General features: G+C 33.7%; 1 protein-coding gene across 4 annotated transcripts in view; it reads right to left on the bottom strand.

Moving 5' to 3' along the window:
* The window catches only part of LOC138698289 (cytochrome P450 4C1-like), a 67252-nt gene extending 45300 nt beyond the window's left edge, over positions 1–21952 (bottom strand). Inside the window, exons 1-6 of one of the 4 annotated variants that reach the window (XM_069824087.1) lie at positions 21849–21952; positions 13683–13866; positions 6570–6676; positions 2353–2443; positions 1271–1456; positions 762–831 (exon numbers count right to left, since the gene is read on the bottom strand). In XM_069824087.1, coding sequence (XP_069680188.1) covers positions 762–831; positions 1271–1456; positions 2353–2443; positions 6570–6676; positions 13683–13860 — 632 coding nt within the window. In that variant the 5' untranslated portion in view covers positions 13861–13866; positions 21849–21952. The other 3 variants (XM_069824085.1, XM_069824084.1, XM_069824086.1) reach the window with 3 other exon arrangements.
* Between the last annotated feature and the right edge of the window lie 4816 nt (positions 21953–26768).

Below are 26768 nucleotides of genomic sequence, written 5' to 3'. Positions count from 1 at the left end.
ATAGGTTTGGAAGTAAATCCTGAAAAGACAAAGTATATGATTATGTCTCATGACCAGAATATTGTACGAAATGGAAATATACAAATTGAAGATTTATCGTTCGAAGAGATGGAAAAATTCAAACATTTTGGAGCAACAGTAACAAATATAAATGACACTCCGGAGGAAATTAAACGCAGAATAAATATGGGAAATGCCCGTTATTATAAGGTTGAGAGGATTTTGTCATCTAGTCTGCTGTCAAAAATCCTGAAAGTCAGAATTTATAAAACAGTTATATTACCGGTTGTTCTGTATTGACTCTCTCTTTGAGAGAGGAACTGAGATTAAGGGTGTTTGAGAATAAGGTTCTTAGGAAAATATTTGGGACTAAAAAGAATGAAGTTACAGGAGAATGGAGAAAGTTACACATGCATGTAGCACGTATGGGCGAATCCAGAAATGCATATAGAATATTAGTTGGGAGGCCGGAGGGAATAAGACCTTTGGGGAGGCCGAGACGTAGATGAGAGGATAACATTAAAATGGATTTGAGGGAGGTGGAATATGATAGTAAGGACTGGATTAATCTTCCTCACGGTAGGGACTGTTGGTGGGCTTATGTGAGGGCGGCATTGAACATCCGGGTTCCTTAAAAGCCGTAAGTATTGTATGTAAAGTAATTATCAAAGAATATTGTTAGCTTGTATGTATGAAACTACATTATTCATAATTCAGTGAAATAAATCATTATATTTTGTTTAAAGGATTGTTTCACTTACTTGTAAACGGAAGTAACATATTCAGAAGTTTCATCTTCTTGGGCATTAACGGATACACCCATCGCCGACTCTGTAAATAATAAACACTTTTTTAAGACCATTGTACATCTTACATAATAAATGTAAATTAACGCGTGTGCATATGTGTGTATGACAATGGATTATTTTTTAAATTGGATCATCAATAATTTAATTCTTAACTTTTTAAAATCATGCAGCAATATATAAATCTACTTCTCCCTCTCGAAGACTAAAATAGTACTTAGGGTGTGATCACACCACACACAATGCTCCTCGTTAGCGTTTACGACACAGGGACAGAAAGACATTACACATACTAGAATTACTTCAGCCACAAGTTGTGACTCATCTCACTCTTTTGTCTGCTGTGTTGACTAGCTCTCGGAGTTAGAAAACACAAATTGCTTGTTCTATTTCGAAGAATTAGGCATCTCACTGATGATAACTAAGTACAATTTGTAATTTGATATGTTTGTTGTTGTACATACCACAAATGATGTCCAGGGCACAGTGCGTGATGTAGGGGTAAATGTTGAAGCAGTCTTTTCCCACTTGGCCCTGCAGCTTTTGAACCAGGATGTTACTGTTTTCAGAAAATACGCTGACAAAGTTATCTAGGATCTTGAAGTGGAATGTAGGAGTCAGCATCTTTCTATGACTGTGCCACTTGGCTCCTAAAAAGTTAACAAGTTTATTGTATAAAGAAATAAAATAAGTAAGTAATAATAAATATGTCAGTAAATTTGTAAAGTAATAACAACAAAATAAATAAGGAACAAATTTAGGAAATGTGTAAATGTATACACAGTGACTCTCAGCGAAATTTCCCAGTTTTTCTATCGGCAGCAGGTCTCCCCGCTAATCTTCATTCCATATAAGGCGACTCCGCAAGCAAATGCATATGTCTGAATATCACCCCCTATTGGGTACAGGACAAAGAACCCCTTTAAGGCGTCTAGAACGCTAAGTTAACTAGTACCCAGTCTGAAAAAGAACCTTTTATACTTTTTCGAAGACTTAATAGGATACATATTGATTACACAACTTTTAACACTACTAATATCACTTCGGAATATATAGTATATTGCTTTCAAGTGTTAAATATTAGGTTAGGGTACCTTGGTGACAAGTTTCAGTATGTTGTGAGCTACCTTCAGAACTAGGTGGTCCTGTTGTATACGCCTTCTGTTTGCGTTTCCTGTAAGGGTGTGTTTGTATAGTGTAATGTGGAGTCAAAAAATGTGTATGTTCTGAAATTGAGTTGTGTTGAGGGTTTCATGCAGGTGTGTTTTTGTGTGCCTGTATATTTCGTATTGTTTTAGTTTGTTTAGTTTGTGGTTTTTCGGTTGAATATGTAGAATTTCCATGTCTGTGTTTATGTTGCTGTTAAGTGTTGTTGGCATGTGTGATGTATTCTACGTATGTGGAAGTGTTTGTGGATCATTTCAAAACGTTACAAAGAACACAGCACAGCCAAAACAAAATTACAAAAGACAATTATTATTATTATTATTATTATTATTATTATTATTATTATTATTATTATTGTTATTATTAACACAGTAATTACCTTTGGAAGTAAGGAGTCCAGTTCCCAACCACGGCTGCAAGTACTTGTAGAACTTAGCCTTGTCGATTGTCTTGGAATTGTTCAGGAGCAGCTGTGAGAAATAACAAAATGAACTAGATTTCTCACTTTCATATTGTGGTATGCCGATAAGCTATTAATGTTTGACTATAATTATTTATTTACTGTGCCACAGTAAATAAATAATTACAGTCAAATAGATTTCTCACGTTTAAATTACACTTACTTCTCTGTACAAAAATTATCAGGACTTCGAAAACGCTTTGAAATACTTTGATATCAATGTAATTTTGTTTAGTGTCCTCAGATGAATTCAATTAAATTCAAGGATTATAGAACGTTAATGAAATGAGAATTTTTTAAGAAAAAATATGGAACGTTCTTAACTCCCGAAAAATTTAGTGCATAATTGCAATTTAATGATGTAGGAACACATAAAAATAAGTGTATTTCATTCAAATCAAGATTTTCAGGTATAACTCCCTGTAAAGTTGATTTGAATAATTTCGAGGGAAAAATTGTTCCGGAGCCTGGTATCGAACCCGGGACCTTTGGTTTAACGTACCAACGCTCTACCACTGAGCTACTCGGGAACTCTAACCGACACCGATCCAATTTTTCCCTCTATATCCACAGACCTCAAAGTGGGCTGACAACTGTGCACTCGAAGTTGGTTGCTTGACAGTTGTCAGCCCACTTTGAGGTCTGTGGATATAGAGGGAAAAATTGGATCGGTGTCGGTTAGAGTTCCCGAGTAGCTTAGTGGTAGAGCGTTGGTACGTTAAACCAAAGGTCCCGGGTTCGATACCCGGCTCCGGAACAATTTTTCCCTCGAAATTATTCAGTGTATTTCATTGTTTCTTTTTCCTTTCTTTCGATAGAAATAATTTTAAGTTAAAACATATTATAATTTATTATAGATAAATGAAATTTATTACGTAGAAGTGTTTATAGACCCAATCTATTATTACCTATGTTAGAAGATCTATCCACTTTTTCAGGAGTGTAGTTTATAAGAGAAAACTCAGGTATATTAAATGCAACGGTAATTATCTACACACGAACATTGTTTCATAACATTACAGTCCCTTTACCATTTTAAAGCAATATTAGGGTCTACGTCATTTTGATAAAAAAAATTGGCAAATTTATCACATTATTAATGTTAATGTAATAACGGACACCATGGAACAGGTCACCTAAAAGGATTTCGGCGATATTACTCTTATGATGTACTCTGTAAATAATTCCGAAACGCTGGGGAAAAGAAGTTGCAATTCCATTACTGGACACCACAATTTATTATTCCGAACATAATCACCGTTGATAGCTAAAATATGAGGAATATATTTCAGACCACCCGTATCAGCCTTTTTTCTCGAAAACTATAATAATGATTTCTCATAAAACGATTTTGACAAACAAAACCTACGTAAAGAATCGATTGGTGGTAGTACCATTTCCCGTAACAAACCGGAAGTAGGGGTATCTGTGGTCAACTTCGAAATTTTAAATGAGAACATGGGTCATGGAAGGTACCATTGGAAACGACTTTTGAAAAGAAACAACTTTTACTGAAACTTTTTTTTTTTCTAATTTTTATTATTTACTCACAAAGCAACAAAAATAGTATCATGTAGCCTACGTACACTCTTCATAGTAAGTGTTCAAATGTAAAAAATGTTCTGATCACACCCTAACATCCGTGGTATCCCTACTTCCGGTTTGTTACGGGAAATGGTACTACCACCAATCGATTCTTTACATAGATTTTGGTCATCAATTTCTTTTTATGAACAACCAGTATCATATAGTTTTCGAGAAAAAAGGCTGATGCAGGTGGTCTGAAACATCCGGTGTATGTTGTTGTTTTCTAATGCCAGGCGTTTGACAATAAAGTCATTTGACCTCTTGCACTCCAATATTTTTCAAAGACATTATCATGGTCAGCCACTGAAACACAGATTTTCAGGTGTTCCGAATCCATTTCTTGGTTTGAGTTGCACAATGGGCAGTTAGGAGACTGATATATTCCAATTCTATGCAGGTGTTTGGCCAAACAATCATGGCCCATGGCCTGTTGCCAAATATATATATATATATATATATATATATATATATATATATATATATATATATATATATATATGAAGAGTCCACTGCAAGAATAATGGATGTCATTTGGAATACATTTTGCAGGAGAAGCAATTGAAAGTTTGAAATGCTTAGCGCTCAAAGCTTAACTGTGATTTTCCGATCATTACTGGACAATGACTATCAGTGTTAATGCCATATAACTCTCTATGTACATTCTATATGTGTTAAGCTATGCATTGACAGCCTTGGTTCATTTTCGACAAGAAAGTGACATCCATCATTCTTGCAGTGGACTCTTCACAATGTACGGAAAAATTCTGTACCCAAACGTTGAGGCATCATAGATGTTAGCAGAAACTGTGAGTTAGAAATGTGACTTGAAGAACCAGGTGAAATCCTTTTGCTACCCGGGAAGCGTGATATGAAAGAATGGAGGAGCGTACAAAGATACGGCAGATAGAATAAAAAAGGCCAAAGGACCGTTCGCGCAGCTCCGCTAAATATGGAGATTGACGCAACTGAGCAGAAGAGTGAAGGTGAGGAGGATCTTCGAGTTCAACGTGAAATCCGTTGTTCTATATGGGTGTGAGACGTGGAAAGAGATGGAAGCGACCACAATAAAATTACAGTTGTTCGTAAATAAATGTCTTCGGCGGATAATGAGAGTATATTTGCCAAATATGTGGAATAATTGGACTGAGTTATGCAATAGTACACCAACCGAAATTTTGAAAAAAAAAAAATGGAGATACTGTACTTGCACAAATCTGTTGTTGACTTATTTAACTTAGAAAAAAATCAAGAATGTGTTATCTGCACTCTGCTGACATTTATAAGCAAAATTACTTTATTGCAAAAAATTAATTTATTTATTTTGCTTTGCAATATTAATCATCTGCTGGTCTATTATTAAAAATCGGTTAGCCTTTTTTATTATTATTTGCGATAGTTTTGTAGTGTTACAATACTTCTTATGTGAAATGTTTAATATACTGCGTGTTCAGTTCAAAGTGTGTCATGGCTCGCTGTATGCCGTCATGTGGCTAGTCGATGACCCTAGAGAATTGAATCTTCCTACACTTCCGCAGAGGCGTATTACCTATGTGCCAGAGAAGTTGCCTGGCAAATACGGCGTTCATTCAGAAGAGTACTTACCGATACGTACGGCAACGCCAGTAGTTGCAGGAATGTGAACTGTTTGGAAACACGTACTGAGGTGAGTTTTTTTATTACTGTCGGGAAATTTCGAGAGGGTTAAAACGATTACTTTCTTATTTGTTGACATTGACTTCGACGGTCAGCATGGACACGGATTTGATTTGTGTTGTGGAATATTGCCGTACGCAACCAATGACAACAAATACCCTGCGTACGACTTGCCCGCGCCAAACACAGTTCGAAAGAGGTTATGGTAGCACACAGACCGTACAGGCCGCCATGTGTTGCTACGACGTTCAAGTTATACCGTACACGTTCTCAAGTTCAGATTGAACGCCTTGATTAATAGACAACTTCTCTGACATAAAAGCTGAAACTCGCTTCAAATTGCTAACTCACAACAGTGACGTCATGACACACTTTGAAATGAGCACCCAGTACTACCAGATTTACTTCAATGGTAAATATCTCGAAAACAGATTTTTGTCGCTTGGTCTCTTATTGCATAACTCCGTCCAATTGTAGATTGTGGGAAGAGACGGGTCAAAAGAAAGGTGAAGACTACAATCAAAGAACATAGGTGGACGTTCATTGGATACACTCTTAGAAAGAATGACGGAGACATAACGAAAAGAGCGCTGGCAGTGGGAAGACCAAGAACTACTTGGAAGAGAACGGTGTAGCGAGAAGTGGAAAATGAAGGGAACATGTGAAAAGAGGTAGAAACGTTGGCCATCAACAGAGTGAGGTGGAGGAAATTCGTTGCCGCCCTATCTTCCACTGAGGAGTAAGAGGAAACAAGAAGAAGAAGAAGAAGAAGAAGAAGAAGAAGAAGAAGAAGAAGAAGAGGAAGACTTCGCATGAAGTCACCCTGAAAATTTTGTTAGCTGATGGTTATGATTGAGAACTGTCATTTGCTTTACTAAAATAGTATTAGTATTTACCTCAGCGTACTGTGGAATGTCGAGAGAAACGACTGGAATATGTCCTGCCCACCATTTAAATATAGGCATGTAATGGTAGTGAGTATTGTATATCTTCTTGAAACATTCTGAAAAAAAAATTATATGACGTTCACTGATGAAATGGCGAACAGTTCTTGATATTATGATCTTAAATTGTCTAAAACGTAATAGCTACAAAATTTTATAATATATGACACTTTAGTGGCATCTCATTATCTATAGTGTAGGTATTATAATTTAACTCTTCAAAAAGAAAAATACAATTTTCAATATATATTTTGTTAAATAATAATAATAATAATAATAATAATAATAATAATAATAATAATAATAATAATAATAATAATAATAGCAATATCCTCAGATTGAGGTTTTGACTGATATGCACAGTACAGTGGAAGCTCTTAAGTTCGACATCCTATAGTTCGACTGCTTAAGGCTGGTTCACAATAAACCGGGAACGAGAACCAGAATGAACTCGAGAAGCAGAGGACGTGAATATAAAAATTTTTGATTCACAATAAACCGAGAACGTAGACGACTATGCATATCGATATGCATGTCAATAACGATATGTAACGTCGATATTACGCATTCTGATGTTATTTGTGTATAATTGACCAATGGCGTTCTCTCGTGCGTACAAGGCAGACAATATAAACACAGGTTAATCAACTTCGAAATTTCAACTGAGACATTTCATTAGGTACGGTGCTATAAATATGCCCATGCATCTTTATTATCACAACCTATTTTAAGTCTACTATAACGTAAAATAATTAGAGAGGAAACATTTGTAATAGAACAAAAATGAACACAACAGTAGTTATTGAATTGAAGCATGAATATGTAGTGTGTAATACAACCAATACAGTAATAAAATCTGATTCACTTACGATCGGTGTTCAAAGATGCAGCTATTGAAAGCCACGTATTCTCCTTTATTTTCTCATCTTTATACGATGCGCGCCGCTTATCGTAAACGTGAGGATTTTCCTCAACATTCAATATTGGAATCTCATCAAATAAAACTTGCTCCATGATGCACAGCACAGAAAAAAATAATGCATAGGTTATGTTACGATCTTCTTGCTACAAAATATACGACGACAAAATAGCTTTAGATGGCAATAGAATGAATCTAGTGGGCTGTGATCGGAAACGTGAACGCCAAAGTTGAAACTTGGCCAACTCTCCGTTCCCGATCCCGGGCTCCGGTAAGCTTTTCGTTAATTGTGAATGCTCACATTTAAATGTACACATTTTAACAATTTTACCGTTTTCGTTTTCGTTCCGATTCTCGTTCCCGGTTTATTGTGAACCAGCCTTTACGTAGGAGAATTAGACACGCCCCTATACGGACACTAAGAAATGGGTTTGCCATTTGAATGGGAATTGGTTCTGTGTCTTGTAGTGATACTTTTGTTAAAGCAAAATAGAATATTTTATTGATTAGGACATCCATATTTATCACTGCCACACCCACTACCCTTTCACTTCTGTTCTGTCGAACTTAGGAGAGTTCACTGTACATCTATTATCAGGTGGTACATCTCACTTAACGATATGTGTCGTAGAAATAACAATAAAATAAATTAGGTTTCTTCATTTTTCTATATACACTAGTGGCTTGTGCAGCAAATGTTGTAAACTAAGTTCATTAGGCGTTCAAATAAAAATTTTTCAGATTTATTTTCAACGATATTTTGCTTCCATAATAATGAAACATATTTCCTCTGTATAGTTCTTTTATGCCAAATACTTTTTCTTGAATCTATCTACCTTCAGTTTTTTTTAGTTTCAACGAGAAAACGCAAGTAACAATGTCAGGACGATCAGTGCGTTTTTCATGTGGGAGTAAAGCAATAGCTATTCCAGGTCATTGTAGATTGTGGGTGAAAGTTAAAAAAGTCAGGTTTGCTATGCTTTCGAACATCTTGGTATAGCTGCTGCATGTAGAGCTTGAAATGTAGAGGGTAAAATCATTTTATCCTGCTAAGAGATCTTACTGAAATGATCGGGAGACTATAAAATTTTGTAGCCCTCTTATTTTATCAGTAAGTAATATCTTTTCGTCTTTCGTTAGGAACTGTAATTTTTGCGCTCTCTCGAGTCAATACTGAAGAGAATGACGCATATAAATATCTACACTACACCGCCATTAAGTATATGAGAAAGATCCAATCACATTTCATTCAGAATTATACAAATATTTGATTTTTAATAATATTATTATCTTACGTAAGTTTTGTAGTTTTATATATATAATAGCCACCACTTAGTAAATTATAGAACTGAAGATCTAATTTAAGATATTCTCTACATCTACTTATATAAACCCAAAACATTTCACTTTCATATCATCAATATAGCATTAATATGTATACATGTAATTATTATTAAAAAATGATCACATCATGGCATTAATTATAATAATATTTCTTCTAATGGTAATAATGTCGTCAAACCTTTCAAGTTTTGTAGATTTTAATATCCAGTACACAGCTGTACTAAGAAAATTACACACCGCAGAATCAGACTTGTAAATTACTTTTATTAAGTCTTGAAGTTTTTAATAACCAATTGAATTTGAACTCTAAATTAGGCTGACCAGATTTTTTATGATCCAGCAGGAGACATCGGCAATTTCAAGAAAAACCACAAACGCTTACCTAGTCACTCTCCGTTGAAATTCAGAAAATACATGTAATATGTAGATACAATGATAGAACTTTGCACACTAGAGTATCTTAACTTTTGAATTAAATGCATAAACACAAGTAACTCCTATATATAATTATAGCCATTAAGAATTCAATTTCATTACTGACGCATGGATGGTAGTCTTTCAAATTATATTGTACACACTGAACTCTAACACACACTTATTACAAGTGCTTGTCTGAAGAATGTATTTTTTAAAGGATCTGTTCATTCCCATACAACTTTACACTAAGTTCTTCACATGAGAAATGAAAGTTTGTTTTCACTTGTAACAAGTTTTCAACTGTTTAAACATTTATTCTTGACTTTCCATCGGTCCAATTGAGTTCGTTGTGGAGAAAAGTCTTTCAACTGATGAATTACTGACTGGAAGACACATGATTAATGACACTATTTTGAGATTTTAAAATGGAATGGAATTTTTTTTAATTTTGAAAAACATCATACCACTTTTCATCTGTTGGTTTGTTACAAAATTCCTCATTTTTTGAGCTAGGGTACTTCAAAATGGACGCTGTGGCAGTTCTAACGCTTTCGCGCAACGTGAATGTTAAGATGACCACAGACAAAAATTGTACGTTCTTTAGGAAGAGTGCAGAATATATCATACTGTGCTCGCTGGTTCTTCTGTCTCATACTAAAGACCATTCAGAAATGTGCATGAATCCCAGCAGTTCCATCAAGATACTTATGTTTAAAATGTTATTGAAACAAAATCAAAGCTTCCGGGAACAAAATTAATCTCCGGGGACAAAACGGGGACATTTGCTCTCCGGGGACAGCAACTCAAAACCGGGGACTGTCCCTGGAAATCGGGGACGTCTGGTCAGCCTACTAAATATGTCAGCAATCCTGTAGGTCATGGCCTTCGTGTAATAGCCTATTGTTTATTGTAGTGCGTGTTTTGTTTTATTCCGAAATCCAATTGGTTCTCAAAACTGAAGAAAGATGGATTTTGGAAAATAGGAAAATTATGTAGGAAAACTAACGTTTCACTGAAAGTTACTATTTTTCTGAAAATCCTTGGATGCCAATCTTGAAAAAGACGGGTCATTCATTAAAATCCGTTCAGCAGTTTTCTCATAATTTCCATTACCAGTTCAAATTATATAGATTCCAATATAATTGTTTGTATGCACATGAAGTCCCACTAGTGTAATATGTAGCTAGTTAGCGATGTATTCAATGGGGTGGGAAAGAAACTGGCCATCCTAGCCCTTTTATTTCCTGGCCTAGTTGCTTGATAAGTGGTGCCTTTTTGATATCACTTGTGAGGTTCAGACCTGTCTTCGGACAGTTGACTATATTATTATTATTATTATTATTATTATTATTATTATTATTATTATTATTATATAGATTAGTTACAGCCCAGATCACATATAGATTGGTCATCTCTACGTTCAAATTGGTTGCACTTTGAAGAGAACAACCGCCAGGATCGCCACCCGTCTGCCGTAAACGAAACGAGATGGCAGTACAGTCGCTAATGCAATTTAAATGGGAGTTATGACGTGACTCCTTATGCAACAACTAGATGGGAGCATAGTAAACCTGAAAAAAGTTGTTACCATCAAAGCCTACAACGCCGAGCAATCTAGGTATATATGATCTAGGGTTACAGTTACCGGTATATACAAGAGTAGATATGTAAGTAAATTTAGAAAACTATATCTAGCACACCTCTGGAAGAGCAAGTTCGTGTTTCGTGTTCGAGTTCGCAATATAAGAGAATCGTTAGATGATGTTTAGATAAAAAGGGCTTATCCCACAAAATAATTTTTTCAGGAACAATAAAAATTACATTTTAACACATTATTATTAGTTTTCATATAAGAAGCAATGTAAAATAATTGTTAAAAAACATATCTTAATGTTTTGTAATTAAATTTAAACTAATTACAGCAAAAAATTCATATTTAAAAGAGGTGTTAAGCCCTTTTACCCAAACACCATCCAATAAAATAAAAATATTACATGTTTAACCTTCATACACAAACGAATATTAGCGTATACTGTAAAAACGAAGATTACATGTTTAAGCTTAGTATACAAACAAACATTATACTATTACAAGATAATATATTGGCTAACTAAAGAAAGAAGAAAGTAAATAATTCTAAATATGTTGTTGTTTTCTAATGCCAGGCGTTTGACAATAAAGTCATTTGACTTCTTGCACTCCAATATTTTTCAAAGATATTATCATGGTCAGCCACTGAAGCACAGATTTTGAGGTGTTCCGAGTCCATTTCTTGGTTTGAGTTGCACAATGGAAAGTTAGGGGGCTGATATATTCCAATTCTATGCAGGTGTTTGGCCAAACAATCATGGCCTGTTGTCAATCTAAATGCAGCTACAGACGATTTTCGTGGTAAATCGGGAATTAACTGTGGATTGTGGTGCAGAGAGTTCCATTTTTTCCCTTGAGATTGTATTATCAAATTTTGTTTGTTGAAGTCTAAGTATGTAGATTTAATAAATCTTTTCACAGAGTAATACGTAGATTTAGTAACAGGTCTGTAAGTAGCAGTGCTGCCCTTCTAAATATATAAATACGTAATTATAACGTGCAATATTAGAAGATTATTTTAAATTCATACCTTATAAACGTTTATTAAGGAGTAAAGTATTCAATGGAATTAACGTAAATAATATTTTTTAATTATGTGTTTAAATTTATAAACATTTGTGTTTTCAAAATAAGGAAATTTTTCAATAACACTATTATTTAATCTTGGACTGAAATTAGCGCTATGTTTTGAAATGAGAATAATATACAAAAAATGTTAACAACTACCATTCTTTTGGATTGAAACAATGATAACAGTATTAAATTTAGTTACCAGCAATTGTAATTACTTCACAGGTTATGGTCTTTTTTTCATATGCTTAAGTTGAAATTCCTAAAAACTTTACTCTTACACTAAACTCGTTTTCAGCTAATATAATAAACTAACAACTTTTGAAAAAAAAAAAATCATAGGAATCAATCCGCTTTAAATTTCGTGACAATTGTAGTTGACAAAGAAAAAAGTCTGTGGGGATGAATTAACCATAAATTCGGTCAACCCTATTGCCCTGATTCACGAACAGTCTAATATCGCCAAAATAATTAATTTCTTAAACATTTCGATATATTTTTGTAGTTTAAAATGAATGCTATATTTCACTCAATATTCTGATGTACAATGAGGCAACGAAGTCCCGTTACCCCTTATGTAAATATAGGTTAGTCTGTTTCCGTTTCAGATCGTATGAACTAAACGATGGCTGATAAGTCTAATAAGTTGTTATTGCAAGTTGTTGGGTGCATGAAAGAAATCAAAGAGGAAAGACTATTGCAGAATTGCGCACTGACTTTCTGCAGCGTTTTCAACGGGATCCTCCTCCAAAACAGTGCACACGCTGAGCCTATTGATATTTGATGGTCAGTACCACAGAAAATATCTTAAATTCATTGTAAGTTAAATAAAAACTACTATAAAGAATTGCCGTTCATTTCGTTTCTTTTAAATAAGGGTAACGCGACTTTGTGGTCTCACTGTAGGTATACTGAACACTAAAAATGTTGTACATTGAAGATTTTTAATGCTTGCATAATTCTGTTAGGCCGTCCTTCTTCCCCCTATTTTGTGGTTTAGGACAGATGGCCTTTTTTGCATTTAGGACAATACATTATTGGATCCTGGCATATTGCTCTCTGACGAACCAGAAATATTATTTTTATTTATTTGCATGTACGATATTCCTAAATTACATATACACTTTAATGACAACCAAAGTCAAATGATAAGATCAGATTTCGTCTTCGAATTACATGCGCCAACAAATAAATTTAATTTTTACTTTTAGTAAACTTTATATAGGCTACTTAAATCATTCAAATTTTTAATCCTGTAAATATTATTGTGAAATAACATTTCACTTACTACAATGCATTAAATTTAATACAGGTCATTCGTCATCTTGTGAAACCAGATGTATGCGTGCGCAGTATGTATGGAGGGGGTCAGTGGAAAGTAGCTAGGGAGGGAAGCTTCTCTGTCCACTTTATTCTTCTCCTGACATAGGTTTCACGAGATAGCTAATGGTATATAAATACTTTAACAAGTAAAAATATTCATTTTGTTACAAAAAGTTACAAATATGATTTCTGAATATTTTTTAAAATGTTAAGCACTTATGTACATACTTAATTGCATGCAAAATTATCCCGAAGTACATTTTTAATGAAAATCTGTTCTTTGCCTATAGCTGCAGTATAATATGTTCCGTAAGAATGTGTATACATTCGTAAGTGCAGATACATAACCATGTGTCAAAGATTATAGCAGATTATAATATATATTGTAGTTATAAACTCACCATGTCGTGGTCCGATAATATAAGGCAAAGCAGATCCAAATATTGGGTAGCTGGGTGGACCAGGCATCTTATCGAACAACTCCAACAAGCGTGCTCTTTTAGAATCAGTTTTATAGAGAGATATAACAATGAAGAAGAATGTTATTAGAGTTAGGAAAAGTGTTGTAATGAGCTCCATTTTATCCTGAAATAAAATTAAAAATACATCTTGATTACACAACTTTTAACACTGCATCACTTCGGATAACGTATTATGTGTTTTTCTCGTGTTAAATTTACATTACCTCGTTTCAGTCTGTTATCGGCCATCTTCAGAACTGGTTGTTGCTGATCTTGACGCCTTTTGTGTTTCATGTGGGGGTGTGTTTGTGTAGTGTAATGTGGAGTCAAAGAGTGTGTGTGTTCTGAAATTGTTTTCTGTGTTGAGAACTTCATTTGAATGTGTTTTTGTGCGTCTATATATTTCGTATTGTTCTAGTGTGTTTAGTTTCTGGCTTTCTGGTTGAATGTGTAAAATTTCCATGCCTGTATTGATGTCTCTGTAGGTGTGGTTAGCATTTGTGATGTGTTCTGCATATGTGGAAGTGTGTTGTAGTTTTGTTATGGCTGTGATGTGTTGTTTGTAACATGTTTGAAATGATCTGCCTGCCTGTCCTATGTAGAAGTTGTTACACCACACAGGCGTATACAAACTCAAATATAAACCTGCAACAACTTTTACATAGGACAGACAGGCAGGCAGATGACTTCAAACATGTTACAAACAACACATCACAGCCATAACAAAACTACAAAAGACTTCCACATATGCAGAACACATCACAAATGCTAACCACACCTACAGAGACATCAACACAGACATGGAAATTCTACACATTCAACCAAAAAGCAAGAAACTAAACACATTAGAACAATACGTAATATATAAACACACAAAAACACATCCAAATGAAATTATCAATACGCAACTCATTTTCAGAACACATACTTTTTGACTCCACATTACACTACACAAACACACCCCCACAGGAAACATAAACAAAAGGCGCCAAGACCAATAACAACCAGTTCTGAAGATGGCCGATAACAGGCTGAAACATGTTAACAAGGTAATGTGAATTTAACACGAGAAAGACACATAATACGTTTTCCGAAAATTAAAAAATTGAATTAAAACAATCGCATTAGGCATTACACACGGAATCTTCAACTTGGCGTGTTTCCGCTGAAAAATCTCACCGATATGTTTATTTAATTCTTTAGGCCTATTACCGTGTTTTATATTCGTGACCGTAAGTAAAATTATTATTAATAAAATTAAAAGTATACATATTATTATGGCGTAAATAGAATCACAAGAAAATATCAGTATTCTGAATGGTAAGAGTATAGTACGAGCTCCGTATATAAGAAATAACCAATTGAAGGGGTGAGAACGAGATAGTCCAAAGCCACACTTTTAACAGAAATAGTTTTTTGTTTTTTGCGAGCTCATTTCTTACACAGTTTTTTTCTCATTTCTTCCTTTAAATGTTGATTGCAATAAGAGATTGAAGGGTTCAGAGCCATAGTGGGCCAAGCGCCATTTATTAAAAACGGAGAAAGCAAGAGTTAAAGTGAATTTTTTTTAATTCGGTTATTTTACGACGCTGTATCAACATCTAAGGTTATTTAGCGTCTGAATGATATGAAGGTGATAATTCCGGTGAAATGAATCCGGGGTCCAACACCGAAAGTTACCTAGGGTTGAGGGAAAACCCCGGAATAAATCTCAACCAGATAACTTGTCCCGACCGGGAATCGAACCCGGGCCACAATACGTGGCCAGACGCGGTGACCGTTACTCCACAGGAGTGGACAGTTAAAGTTAAGTGAATACCATAGTTTAATGAAGATTAACATACCATTTAGTTTTAATGTGTATACTTTATTTTACATGCTATATGTTTCCATTGAATTATGGTAATAACTTCATTTTAACCCTTGCTTTCTACGGTTTTAGTAAATGGCACTTGGCCCACTATAGTTCTGAACCCTTCATATAGCTTGTAATTATTTGATATAAAAAAGATATAGCTTAAAAATGTCATTAATATAATCAAACATGTAGCTCTTAAATGCTTAATGTCACTGTCAAATGTAACTTGTAAATATTTAACGAAATAAATTGTGTTGCTTGCAAATATTTCATTCAATCACAGATGTATCCGTAAATGTTTAACAGCGCTCACTTGTACTTCATGCAATAAGGTAACCTGTACATAATGCAATAAAATATGTAGCCTATAAGTATTTAATTCAATAAGAGATATAGCTTGAAAATATTAATACAACTAGCCGTACCCGTGCGCTCCGCTGCACCCGTTAGAAATAAATATAAAGTAATTACATAATTGAAATAGGACGTTTGATCCAGGGAACATTCGTGTTTGATAGAAGGATAAATCGTTTAATATGTTACTTAATTTAAATTGCATCCAAATAATTAAAATGCGATCATTTTGATCCAGAGACACTCATTTGGTGCAATGACAATTCCTTTAACATGTTTCTTAATTTTTATTACATGCAACCATAGTTTAATGAAGATTGACATCATTTAGATTTAATGTGTATATTTTATTTTACTTGTTATAGGTTTCCATTGAATTATGGTAATAACTTAATTTTAATCCTTGTTTTCTACGTATTCAATACATGGCGCTTGGCCCACTATGGTACTGAACCCTTCAAATAACTTAAATTATATTATATTATATTATATTATATTATATTATATTATATTATATTATATTATATTATATTATATTATATTATATTATATTATATTATATCAGACGTTACTGTAATAACATTATAGCATTATGTCTAGACTTTGCAGTGGTGAAATAATAATTAATTATACAAATCGGTTAATTTAGCTTCCGATATTACTTCATACAAACACAGAAACATTCTCTGTAGGCTATCTTTCATAGCTTTCGATTGTTGCTGTCCAAGGCCCCTTATAAACGAAGTCATTTGTTTTTTAATTCATTACACGGCCTTAGATGGCAGTTATTTTAATTTAAAAACTCATTTATCTCATTAAATATCAGTCCTATCAAAATGTTTCAAGGAATAAAACTTATCGCACATTATTTTTAAAGAAACGTTTGTTATGTAATATTTTTCACAAAAATCAATAATAAGCGAGATATTTCGATTTATTTAATTCGGGCCACCTTATAACACCCCTTTTAAATAATGTATTTTGAATGCCATATAGCCTAAAATCTAAGTTACAACGAACTTAATTTATATTCCAATTTTCATCGAAATCCGTTCAGCCATTATCGCGTGAAAAGGCAACAAACATACAGACAGACATACAAACAAAAATTTCAAAAAAGCGATTTTCGGGGTCAGGGTGGTTAATTATATATGTTAGGACCAATTATTTTTGGAAAATCTAAAATTACCAGAAAAATTTCGGCTACAGATTTATTATTAGTATAGATGAAAATCTTGTAGGAAGAACTGAACATTTATGATTGCAAATTCGTATTTTATATATTTGAGCGTTGAAGAATAATCAAGATAATATAAGTAATAATTATTTTAATAACTCAATTTAATGAACTGAAGTAGTACCTCAGAGAAATGTAGATCTTTCCTTGAAAAGCAAGGACATTCAGCGTTTCAAAACTTCAAGACACCAATAATGGTTAACTAAAGAGATATAGATAGTACAGCTATGATCTTACCAATCGAATGAAAGACTTTAACTGTCGGAGAGTATTAAATTTCTGTATCGATAAGAAACAAACTTACACTGAGTCAAGTTTAGAACTGCTAGACAGAAGACGTTGTCGTAATAATGCACCTATTATATACCTACTTATTTGTTACGTCCTTAAGAGTTCAAGTACAGAGATGGTATGTTTACAGAAACGCGAGTACTTCATCGTATTGGCTAAGTGTCCTCCAATAGAATTAGCAGTGCGAAGGTTAATAAGTCAAATCCTCAGTTTAAACATTATTAGACTAGCTGTGTTGAGATGATGACAAATATGAATTAATTATGACTAATGGAAAAAGAGTGTGAGGTTGGGAGGGGAAAGGAAAAATCCCATGAAGATTCAATTCAATCACTACATTGTTCGTAACGCTGCCCTCTTTGATTTGTCTTGATTTTATCTCTGATTTCTGATAATGATATAAAATACAATGCAATAAAACATAATATAACTGCAAACATGAAGAAAGGAAGAGACTAGTGAAGTGCTTTGTGTGGAGTGTGGCATTGTATGGCACAGAAATATAGGCATTACAACGAAATGAAGTGGAATTTGAAAATGGAGCACAATGGAGCGTGTGAAGTGGACAGATAGAATAAGAAATGAAGCTGTGTTGAAAAGAATGGATGAAGAACGAATGATGCTGAACTGATCAGGAAGAGAAAAAGAAATTGGTTGGGTCACTGGCTGAGGATAAACTGCCTGCTGAAGGATGCGCTGGAAAGAATGGTGAACATGAGTGGAATTCGGGGGACAAGAAGATATCAGATAATAGACGTTGTTGAGATAATATATGTATCATAATTATGCAGGGATGAGAAGAAGCCAGAAAATAGGAAAGATTGGAGGATACTGGGTTTGCAGTGAAAGACCTACCCTTGGGCAGAGAACTATGAATATTATATTATATTACCGGTATATTATATTATATTATATTATATTATATTATATTATATTATATTATATTATATTATATTATATTATATTATATTATGTCGTCGTCTTCCTAACAAGTATTAGACCGAGTGGCTTGTTACGGTCTCAAACCATAATTTTCGGTCCATCTCTTCTTCTGATGACCTAGAGTTCTTTTGCCATACGGATGGTAATGAAACAGTGCTTTTAGAATTCTGCATCGATCCATTCTTTCTAGATGACCCTTCCACTGAAGTTGATATTTGCTGATGAACTGCATAATGGGTTCTATTTGAAGTTATTGCACTATATCCTCATTTTTTTATGATCCCAGCGAGTATATACAACTGTTGCTCTCATGAACCTCATTTCACTTGCTGTAATTCTACTGACATCTTATTCTTCACAGTCCACACTTCACTACCATAGCTTAATACTGGCTGTGCTAAGGTTTTATACAAGCCTATTCTTGTGTGTCTTTGTACTAGTGAAGGTTTCATGATTTTATTAACGATCCCCATTATTTTATTATATTTACATATTTTTCCAGCAATATCTACTTCAGCATAAGGTGATAGTGTACAGCCAAGGTAAGTGAAAGTATTTACTCTTTCTACTATTTTATTATTCAAACAGATTTTACTTGGTACAGGGAATTTCCCACAAAAGACATGATTTTCGTTTTTTTCAATATTAATTTCCATGTTATATTTATAACTGACCATACATTATATTATATTAAATTATATTATATTATATTATATTATATTATATTATACTATACTATACTATACTATACTATACTATACTATACTATACTATACTATACTATATTATATTATGTTATGTTATGTTATATTATATAATATTATATTATATTATATTATATTATATTATATTATATTATATTATATTATATTATATTATATTATATTATACTATAGCCTATGTGTTGCATGCATTAGGAGTGAAGGGCTGGACAAGCTCAAAAGCACCTTGTTACATCAACGGTATGGTCTCACTGTACCATCTCCAAATTTCGACTTGAGAGTTATATGATATTTTGCCTGTAGATCTGTAATAAGAACTTGATTATTCTACGTTTCGTAAATCTGTTACACGATACCAGAGATCTGCATCGGACGTTTTCGCTCAAGCGCCAAGTAGTTCATAGCATAATCCGAAAGGTAACGCACATGCATGATAGGTAAAATTGTCACGAGCGATAAATCCTCGAACGGTATAAGCCGAGCGTTAGACATTCGTTCTTGTTACAGTGATGAACTGTGTAGTAACAACATAGATGTTTATCATTTCAAAACTTTGCAGTGTTTAACTAACCTCTCCATAGTACAACTACAAAACTTGCTTTCAAATGTAATATAAATGTTGTAGGTAAATGTTTTTTTTTTTTTTTTTTTTTTTTTTTTCACACAAGAGTCATTTTGTTTTTGCCACATCTGATAGATGTTATTGGATGTAAATGTAATTATTATAAACGGAGAACACAATCACGATAATGCAAGAACTGTATCAAGTTTTCTAGTAATAATAATAATAATAATAATAATAATAATAATAATAATAATCTCTAATAATTAGTTTATCAATCTTTGCGTCTGTAACAGTTGTGCAGCATGATTATTCGTTTTATTATATTTTGTACGATATCGTGCGTATCTGCTTGTTTTCCGCACAGAACCAATACGCGGTAAGTGTGAAATACCACATTCAGTATTCCCAACGTAACACACATAACAATTTCCCTCCTCTTACCGCTTAAGCGCGACATTCATTTTACTGCTTTAGGCTTTTAACATATTATTTTTAGAGACGTTTAACATAGTGATAATTATAAATTGGAAACTTACCACTGCAATTTCACCTAAATTGCAATGTTAATTATTGTTTTTAAATATTTGCAAAAATTAAGTAAATTCTACTACTCCACGAAACTTATTGCATTCCTGATACAAGTAACATTAAGGAAGCCGTGAAAAAATCAACAAGATTCCAGATGCGGATGTTATTACTGCAATATGTTATATAAATAATATTGTTAAAATATTAAAATGAAAAATAAATCATTACATAACCTTACCGTTTGTTTTAAGTTCGCATTTATAGACTGGGGGAAAAAAAAAAAGACAGACGTACATAACGGCCTGCTGGAGTATAGTAAACACAGAAAACATTTTATAGCAACAATGGTGAAGAAAGATATTTTGGTTTTCCGAAGTTGCCGTCATTAAACAGAAACCAACATGGAGATTTCATTGCAACTAATTAGAAATTCGTCTTTCAGGTATGTAATAAACGATCTTCGCACAAAATAATGTACGATACACAAGCGGTATGTTTGTTTTCATGTTCTCGGAAATTAAAAAAGCTCAACTACGTTTCGCTTTTTCAATCTTTACCTCGACCATGAAAACGTCAACATACCGCTCTTGTAACGTATATTACTATTCTGTGACGTTATCTATGTACTAATATTGTTATTAATCTTCTGCTATATCAGTATATTTTGTAAAACGTTTCTACATTGTCGCAGTATATAGGCGGAACATTATGTATGGACCTATCATATTATATATGTGGTAAATCAAATACTGAATAATTATTAATTAGCAATAATAACTGTATATCGAAGTTTTTCATACTATTTTATTCATAACTTCATGTTCCTGTTTTGGTACGTCCTCTTACTGTTCCATTAAATGTTTGTTATAAACGCAGAAAATAAACCTTATTTTTACCGTGTGAGCAAAACATAAGTGTATCTTATCTGTCGTCTTCCATACAAGGTAAGACATGTTGGTGAGATGACCTTGTACTGTCCTTCTATTTATTACGAGCGTATCACGACCGATCATATCTCACTCGAGGGTGCGACACTCGACCGAGTTCAAGCGAGCCATTTAACTCCAATGCAGCACTCTGCACGGAACGTTCAGTTTTACTCTTTTGTGAAGGAAGCCATCGCCCTCAGTCGAGTTTGAAACCCAGAACAGCGGGTCAAATGATAATATATGATAATATGATACATTTCTCAATATACTCGGTCCTGCTGCCCCTTCACATTTCTGTGCGGGTCAAATGACAAGTCTGGTCAACACCACGCCATCAGGGATAAAAAACTATAATACAGTATAATAATACTCATATAATACAGTGGTGCCCTCAAAAAGGTGACCGCGTCCCTCAATGGAGTCAAAGGACTATTGACGTTATAATAATAATAGTAATAATAATAATAATAATAATAATACTAATACTAATAATAATAATAATAATAATAATAATAATAATAATAATAATAATAATAATAATAACGAAAAGAATATTAACTTTTAAATTAATATAGTACTGTATATTTATTATTTGCATGTTAACAATTAATATAAATAGTAAGTTACTCCAGATCTATATCCTTTAGCAACACCAGAGTATGGACACTTCGCATCGCTACCTTTGATGTAGCAGGACTGATTTCAATGACCTTCAAACCAGTTTGAGCGTGAGATTTTGTTTTCTCCCTGGAGTTGGCACTGACATCACACCAGCTAGCAGTCAACACAGCTGAAATATAACACATACAATTAATACATGTAGGTAAATTATATACTCAAATAAAATAAATTGGACCGATGAAATAATAAATCCGTCATTAACTGTAATGTCTACACTCTAGAGTTCCTTTATAATGAGAGTTGAGACGTTTAACCCATCAACAATTAAAATATGTAATGATTTGATAATGCTGAAAATGGAAAAACTCCTATGTGAAGTAACACCATTCTATATTATATTGTATACAAATATTAAATGAATTTGATACATAATTTTATAATGTATTATATTATTTTATAATATAATTTAGGGTAAACTAGGGTCTGTTGGACAGTCGGGCATGTTGGACACTCCGTACTTTAACGTGTTACCACGCCACTTGTGGGCACCACATTCAGCCACGAGTGGGGCTACTTCCGTCATTGACTTCTAGTAGAATGTGGTGCCCACAAGTTGCGTGGTAACACGTTAAAGTACAGAGTGTCCAACATGTCCGACTGTCCAACAGACCCTAGTTTACCCTATTATATATAAAAATATATTATTACAACTAGTTTGTCACTGAGAAATAAGGAAAAGCTGTTAACTCGAATTTATTTGAAGCAAAGCGTTACTGGATTATGCAATAAGGTAGACTATGTTTGGATCCTGTGTCTCAACTCTATACTCAATTATTATCTTAGCGTAGGCGTGTGCTCGATTACACTAACCTCTAGCGCTTGAAAGTGGAACTAAACGCCGGCGCACAGAGAAACAAAACAGGAAAATTCGCTCAGTGTTCATTCTTTTTAATCCCTATTCACAGGCAACACCCTAAAAGTAAATATATAAATAATGACAAATAAATATATTGATTAATAAGTAAACATCTTAATTTTTTTGTATGGAAGTGCGTTATAACACTTTTCTCGCAACTTAGTTTATACGTCTCATCTTCTTCATGGCTGCAATATTTTGTTTGGACGCATGTAATATTTAACTTACCACAACTGTATACAGTTAAAGAAATTCAATAGACGTTTAAAAAGTAATTCCCATGAATAATTTAACATTCCTAGGAATATCGAAAAGCTGACGCCTTAATTATTTTGACTGGAACTGAAACAGATTAAGATAATAATTAAACCACAAATGTAATGGCAACAAAGATGCTTAAGATCTGTTGTAATTTGTACTGTTAAGACCCAGTCTCTGTTAATTATGGTTGAAAGATTGGATAATAGCCTATATAGTACGTCGATATAAACAACAAATTTACTAAAACATCTTAGCAAATATTTAGACTTTCCAATTGTGTGTTGAGACATAAATGTTTGCCGAAATTAATTACAGACCTCATAATTATCATCTTATTACAAAACAACTGTCTGATCGGTAACTATTTTGGTTTTGCTACGACTGTTCAATTGTCTGGGCTAATCATACGTTTTGGGCTAATCTGATTAGGTGACTCTTCTACTCCTGCGCAAACTAACTCTAATGATGAAAACTATAAGAAGTTTCGAAATGCCGTAATTATTAAATATTACATTCATAATATTTACAAAACAACTTTGATGGCAGTTAAAATAAAACAGACTTTCAGATTGACATCAAATTCATAGCGGACTAAGGCAAGACTGTGACCTATCTCCATTACTTTACATTATATGGATAAAATCACTAAAGATTGGAAACAGATGCGTCATGGTTCACCTTTTCTTTTTAGTTGAAATTTACAGTTTGACAGTCTATACTTTGCTGATGACTTAGTCCTAATTAAATGCGATGAAGATGAGCTTCATATTCAGTGCATGATGTAAATATTATCAGCGCAATATACGACATTGAAATCAATATTGATAAAAAAAAACAAAAGTCGTGGCATTTCGTGGGAAATACCAGGTCGCAAGCAAAATTTGCTTAAACAACATATCAATAGAGATATTAAATGAGTTTACATAAATTTGGCTATAATTTAACATTTTCTACTGAAAAAATTATAATTTCTAAAATTTAAAAATACAGTAAACAATGGGAATAATTACTTACTTACAAATGGCTTTTAAGGAACCCTGAGGTTCATTGTCGCCCTCACATAAGCTCGCCATTGGCCTCTATCCTGTGCAAGATTAATCCACTCTCTATAATCATATCCCACTTCCCTCAAATCCATTTTAATATTATCCTCCCATCTACGTCTCGGCCTCCCCAAAGGTCTTTTTCCCTGCGGTATCCCAACTAACACTCTATATGCATTTCTGGATTTGTCCATATATGCTACATGCCCTGCCCATCTCAAACGTCTGGATTTAATGTTCCTAATTTATGTCAGGTGAAGTATACAATGCGTGCAGTTCTGCCTTGTGTAACTTTCTCCATTCTCCTTTAACTTCATCCCTCTTACCCCCAAATATTTTCCTAAGAACCTAATTCTCAAACACCTTTAATGTCTGTTCCTCTCTCAAAGTGAGAGTCCAAGTTTCACAACTATACAGAACAACCGGTAATATAACTGTTTTATAAATTTTAACTTTCAAATTTTTTGACAGCAGACTAGATGACAAAAGCTTCTCAACCGAATAATAGCAGGCATTTCCCATATTTATTCTGCGTTTAATTTCCTCCCGAATGCAATTTATATTTGTTACTGTTGCTGCAAGATATTTGAGTTTTTCCACCTCTTCGAAGGATAAATCTCCAATTTTTATGTTTCCATTTCGTACAATATTCTGGTCACGAGACATAATCGTATACTTTGTCTTTTCGGAATTTACATCCAAACCAATTGCGCCGTCCAAAAATATTGGACCGAGAATGACTCACTGAGACCGTAACAGGTCTTGGGTTTTATACTTGTATGGATGATGATGATGATTATGATGATGACGACGACGACGATGATGATGATGATGATGATGATGATGATGATGATGATGATGATGATGATGATGATGATGATGAAAATGGTCCAATAATGTTAGGCATGTGTCGTAGTTTTGAATTTATTTCTTGGGTAACTTTGTTTGTTCTCAGATTGTCCTCAGATCTTGTCCTTCTCTATTTACGTTAAGCTGCTTCACGTTCAGTAATCTTAGCGCGTACTGATGTAGTTAACCATGGGGCTTCTGGTCTTTTCACTCGTTTAGATTTCAGTGTTGGGTGTTTATCGTACCGTTGGGTAATGTAATCATTAAAAATCGAAACCTTGTCATCTAGAATGGGAGTAGTCCAAATTGTGTTCCAGGGAATCATGACTGCGTCTGATAATATCTAATGTCTAATGTCTATGCTGAAGGCGGTCATACAAACATAGGATATAGAACGATCGTGGCTCAAGAGTAACTCTTCAATATTGTTTGTGTCAAGAAAACATTATACTCGAGGTTTGAAGCACTCTGCTCACTGGCGTAAAATTCCATTACACTCCCGTTGATGATTACTCATCCACAATACGAATTAACCTTCAGTTCGTTTACATATCTCTTGAATTGTAGATGAAATTACCAAGGAGGACTTTAAACTCAATCTCGATGTAGTCTTATACAAGAAGTAAATCACAACTCTTGTCCTTGGTACGTAATGTTCTGCGTGTGAGTCATTCCACGTCAAATCGCACAAAATTATACAAATTTTGACCTTCATATTTCTGATTGCATTTATATTTTTTTAACAACTCTATGGGTCTAATAAACCAACAAATGTATTTTTATTTCCTCCTAAGTCCACATGTTTTTAAAATATTGCATATTAAAATTCGTTAAAAATGTGGCACAATGAAACCTTTAAAGCGTCATATTTCCGAGGATATTGATGTTAAAAAATTATTGAAAAATGCATTTAAAAGCTTAAAGTACTCTCTTTTATATTTACTAACTAATTTTAATATAATTATTACAAATATTTTTTTATGATTCAATTATTAAAAGATAGATATCAATGTGAAATAGCCGTATTAAAAATCTAAACAAATGCCTACTAGGTGCACTGAAGTATTCTTAATAATTCCAGAAAAAAATCACAATATGATCCCCAATAGTTTAATGGAAATTTAATTACTTAGGACACAATGTGTAGCGCTCGGTACAGCAGCAATGGAAGGGAATCATTGAAGCGTGCTGGGAGGTTTATCGCGCTGGATGATCGACTGAACGTTGCCAGATTACACCCAGTACGGATCAAGTAACTCGAGGAAATATTGCTAATTTACTTATTATGATATTTTCAAATATTTGTACATTATGCTTTTTAAACTTTTGATTTCATTCATACTACACTTTAAATTTTCATTCGCCTACCGTAATTTCACACGACTATGGTCCAATATCACACCACTGTTTAGATTTCTCGTTGTAATTTCCAAAATAAAGCTATTAGAACAATTTGTTTTGCTGATATCAACTTTAGAAAGGTCAGGTATTAACCTTCCAGTGCTGGCGCCAAGTCTCACAGACCCGGAACAATTACTTTTACTATTTACTTTGAAGTGTTGGGGGGTAGAAATCTGTTTCTCCACCTAGCTTCCTGTTTCTTTCCATAGTTGACATATGAGTGCCGATGTGGCTATTCGTGCAGCAGTAAGCGAGATAATTACGTAAAGGGTCTGTCAGACTTGGCGCCAGTGTTTGCGTTACACAGTTTCATTTTGAAGTTTTAGTGCTTAAGAATTATTTGTGGTAGTAACGAGCTGATTGGTTCAAATATCAGCGGATTATTCTGTTTACTGATGATATGAAACATTTTGCTAGTTTTAAATTAATATTTAGCTTACGATATACTTCAAAAATGTCTTATGAAGAAAATGAAAAACGAGTTGTGACTTTGCTAGATACTTCTAAAA

The sequence above is a fragment of the Periplaneta americana genome, chromosome 4 (assembly GCF_040183065.1).
Source record: "Periplaneta americana isolate PAMFEO1 chromosome 4, P.americana_PAMFEO1_priV1, whole genome shotgun sequence".
Classification (NCBI taxonomy): Eukaryota; Metazoa; Arthropoda; class Insecta; order Blattodea; family Blattidae; genus Periplaneta; species Periplaneta americana.
The sequence above is the reverse complement of the archived record's forward strand: the minus strand, read 5'-3'. Positions and strand labels throughout refer to the sequence as shown.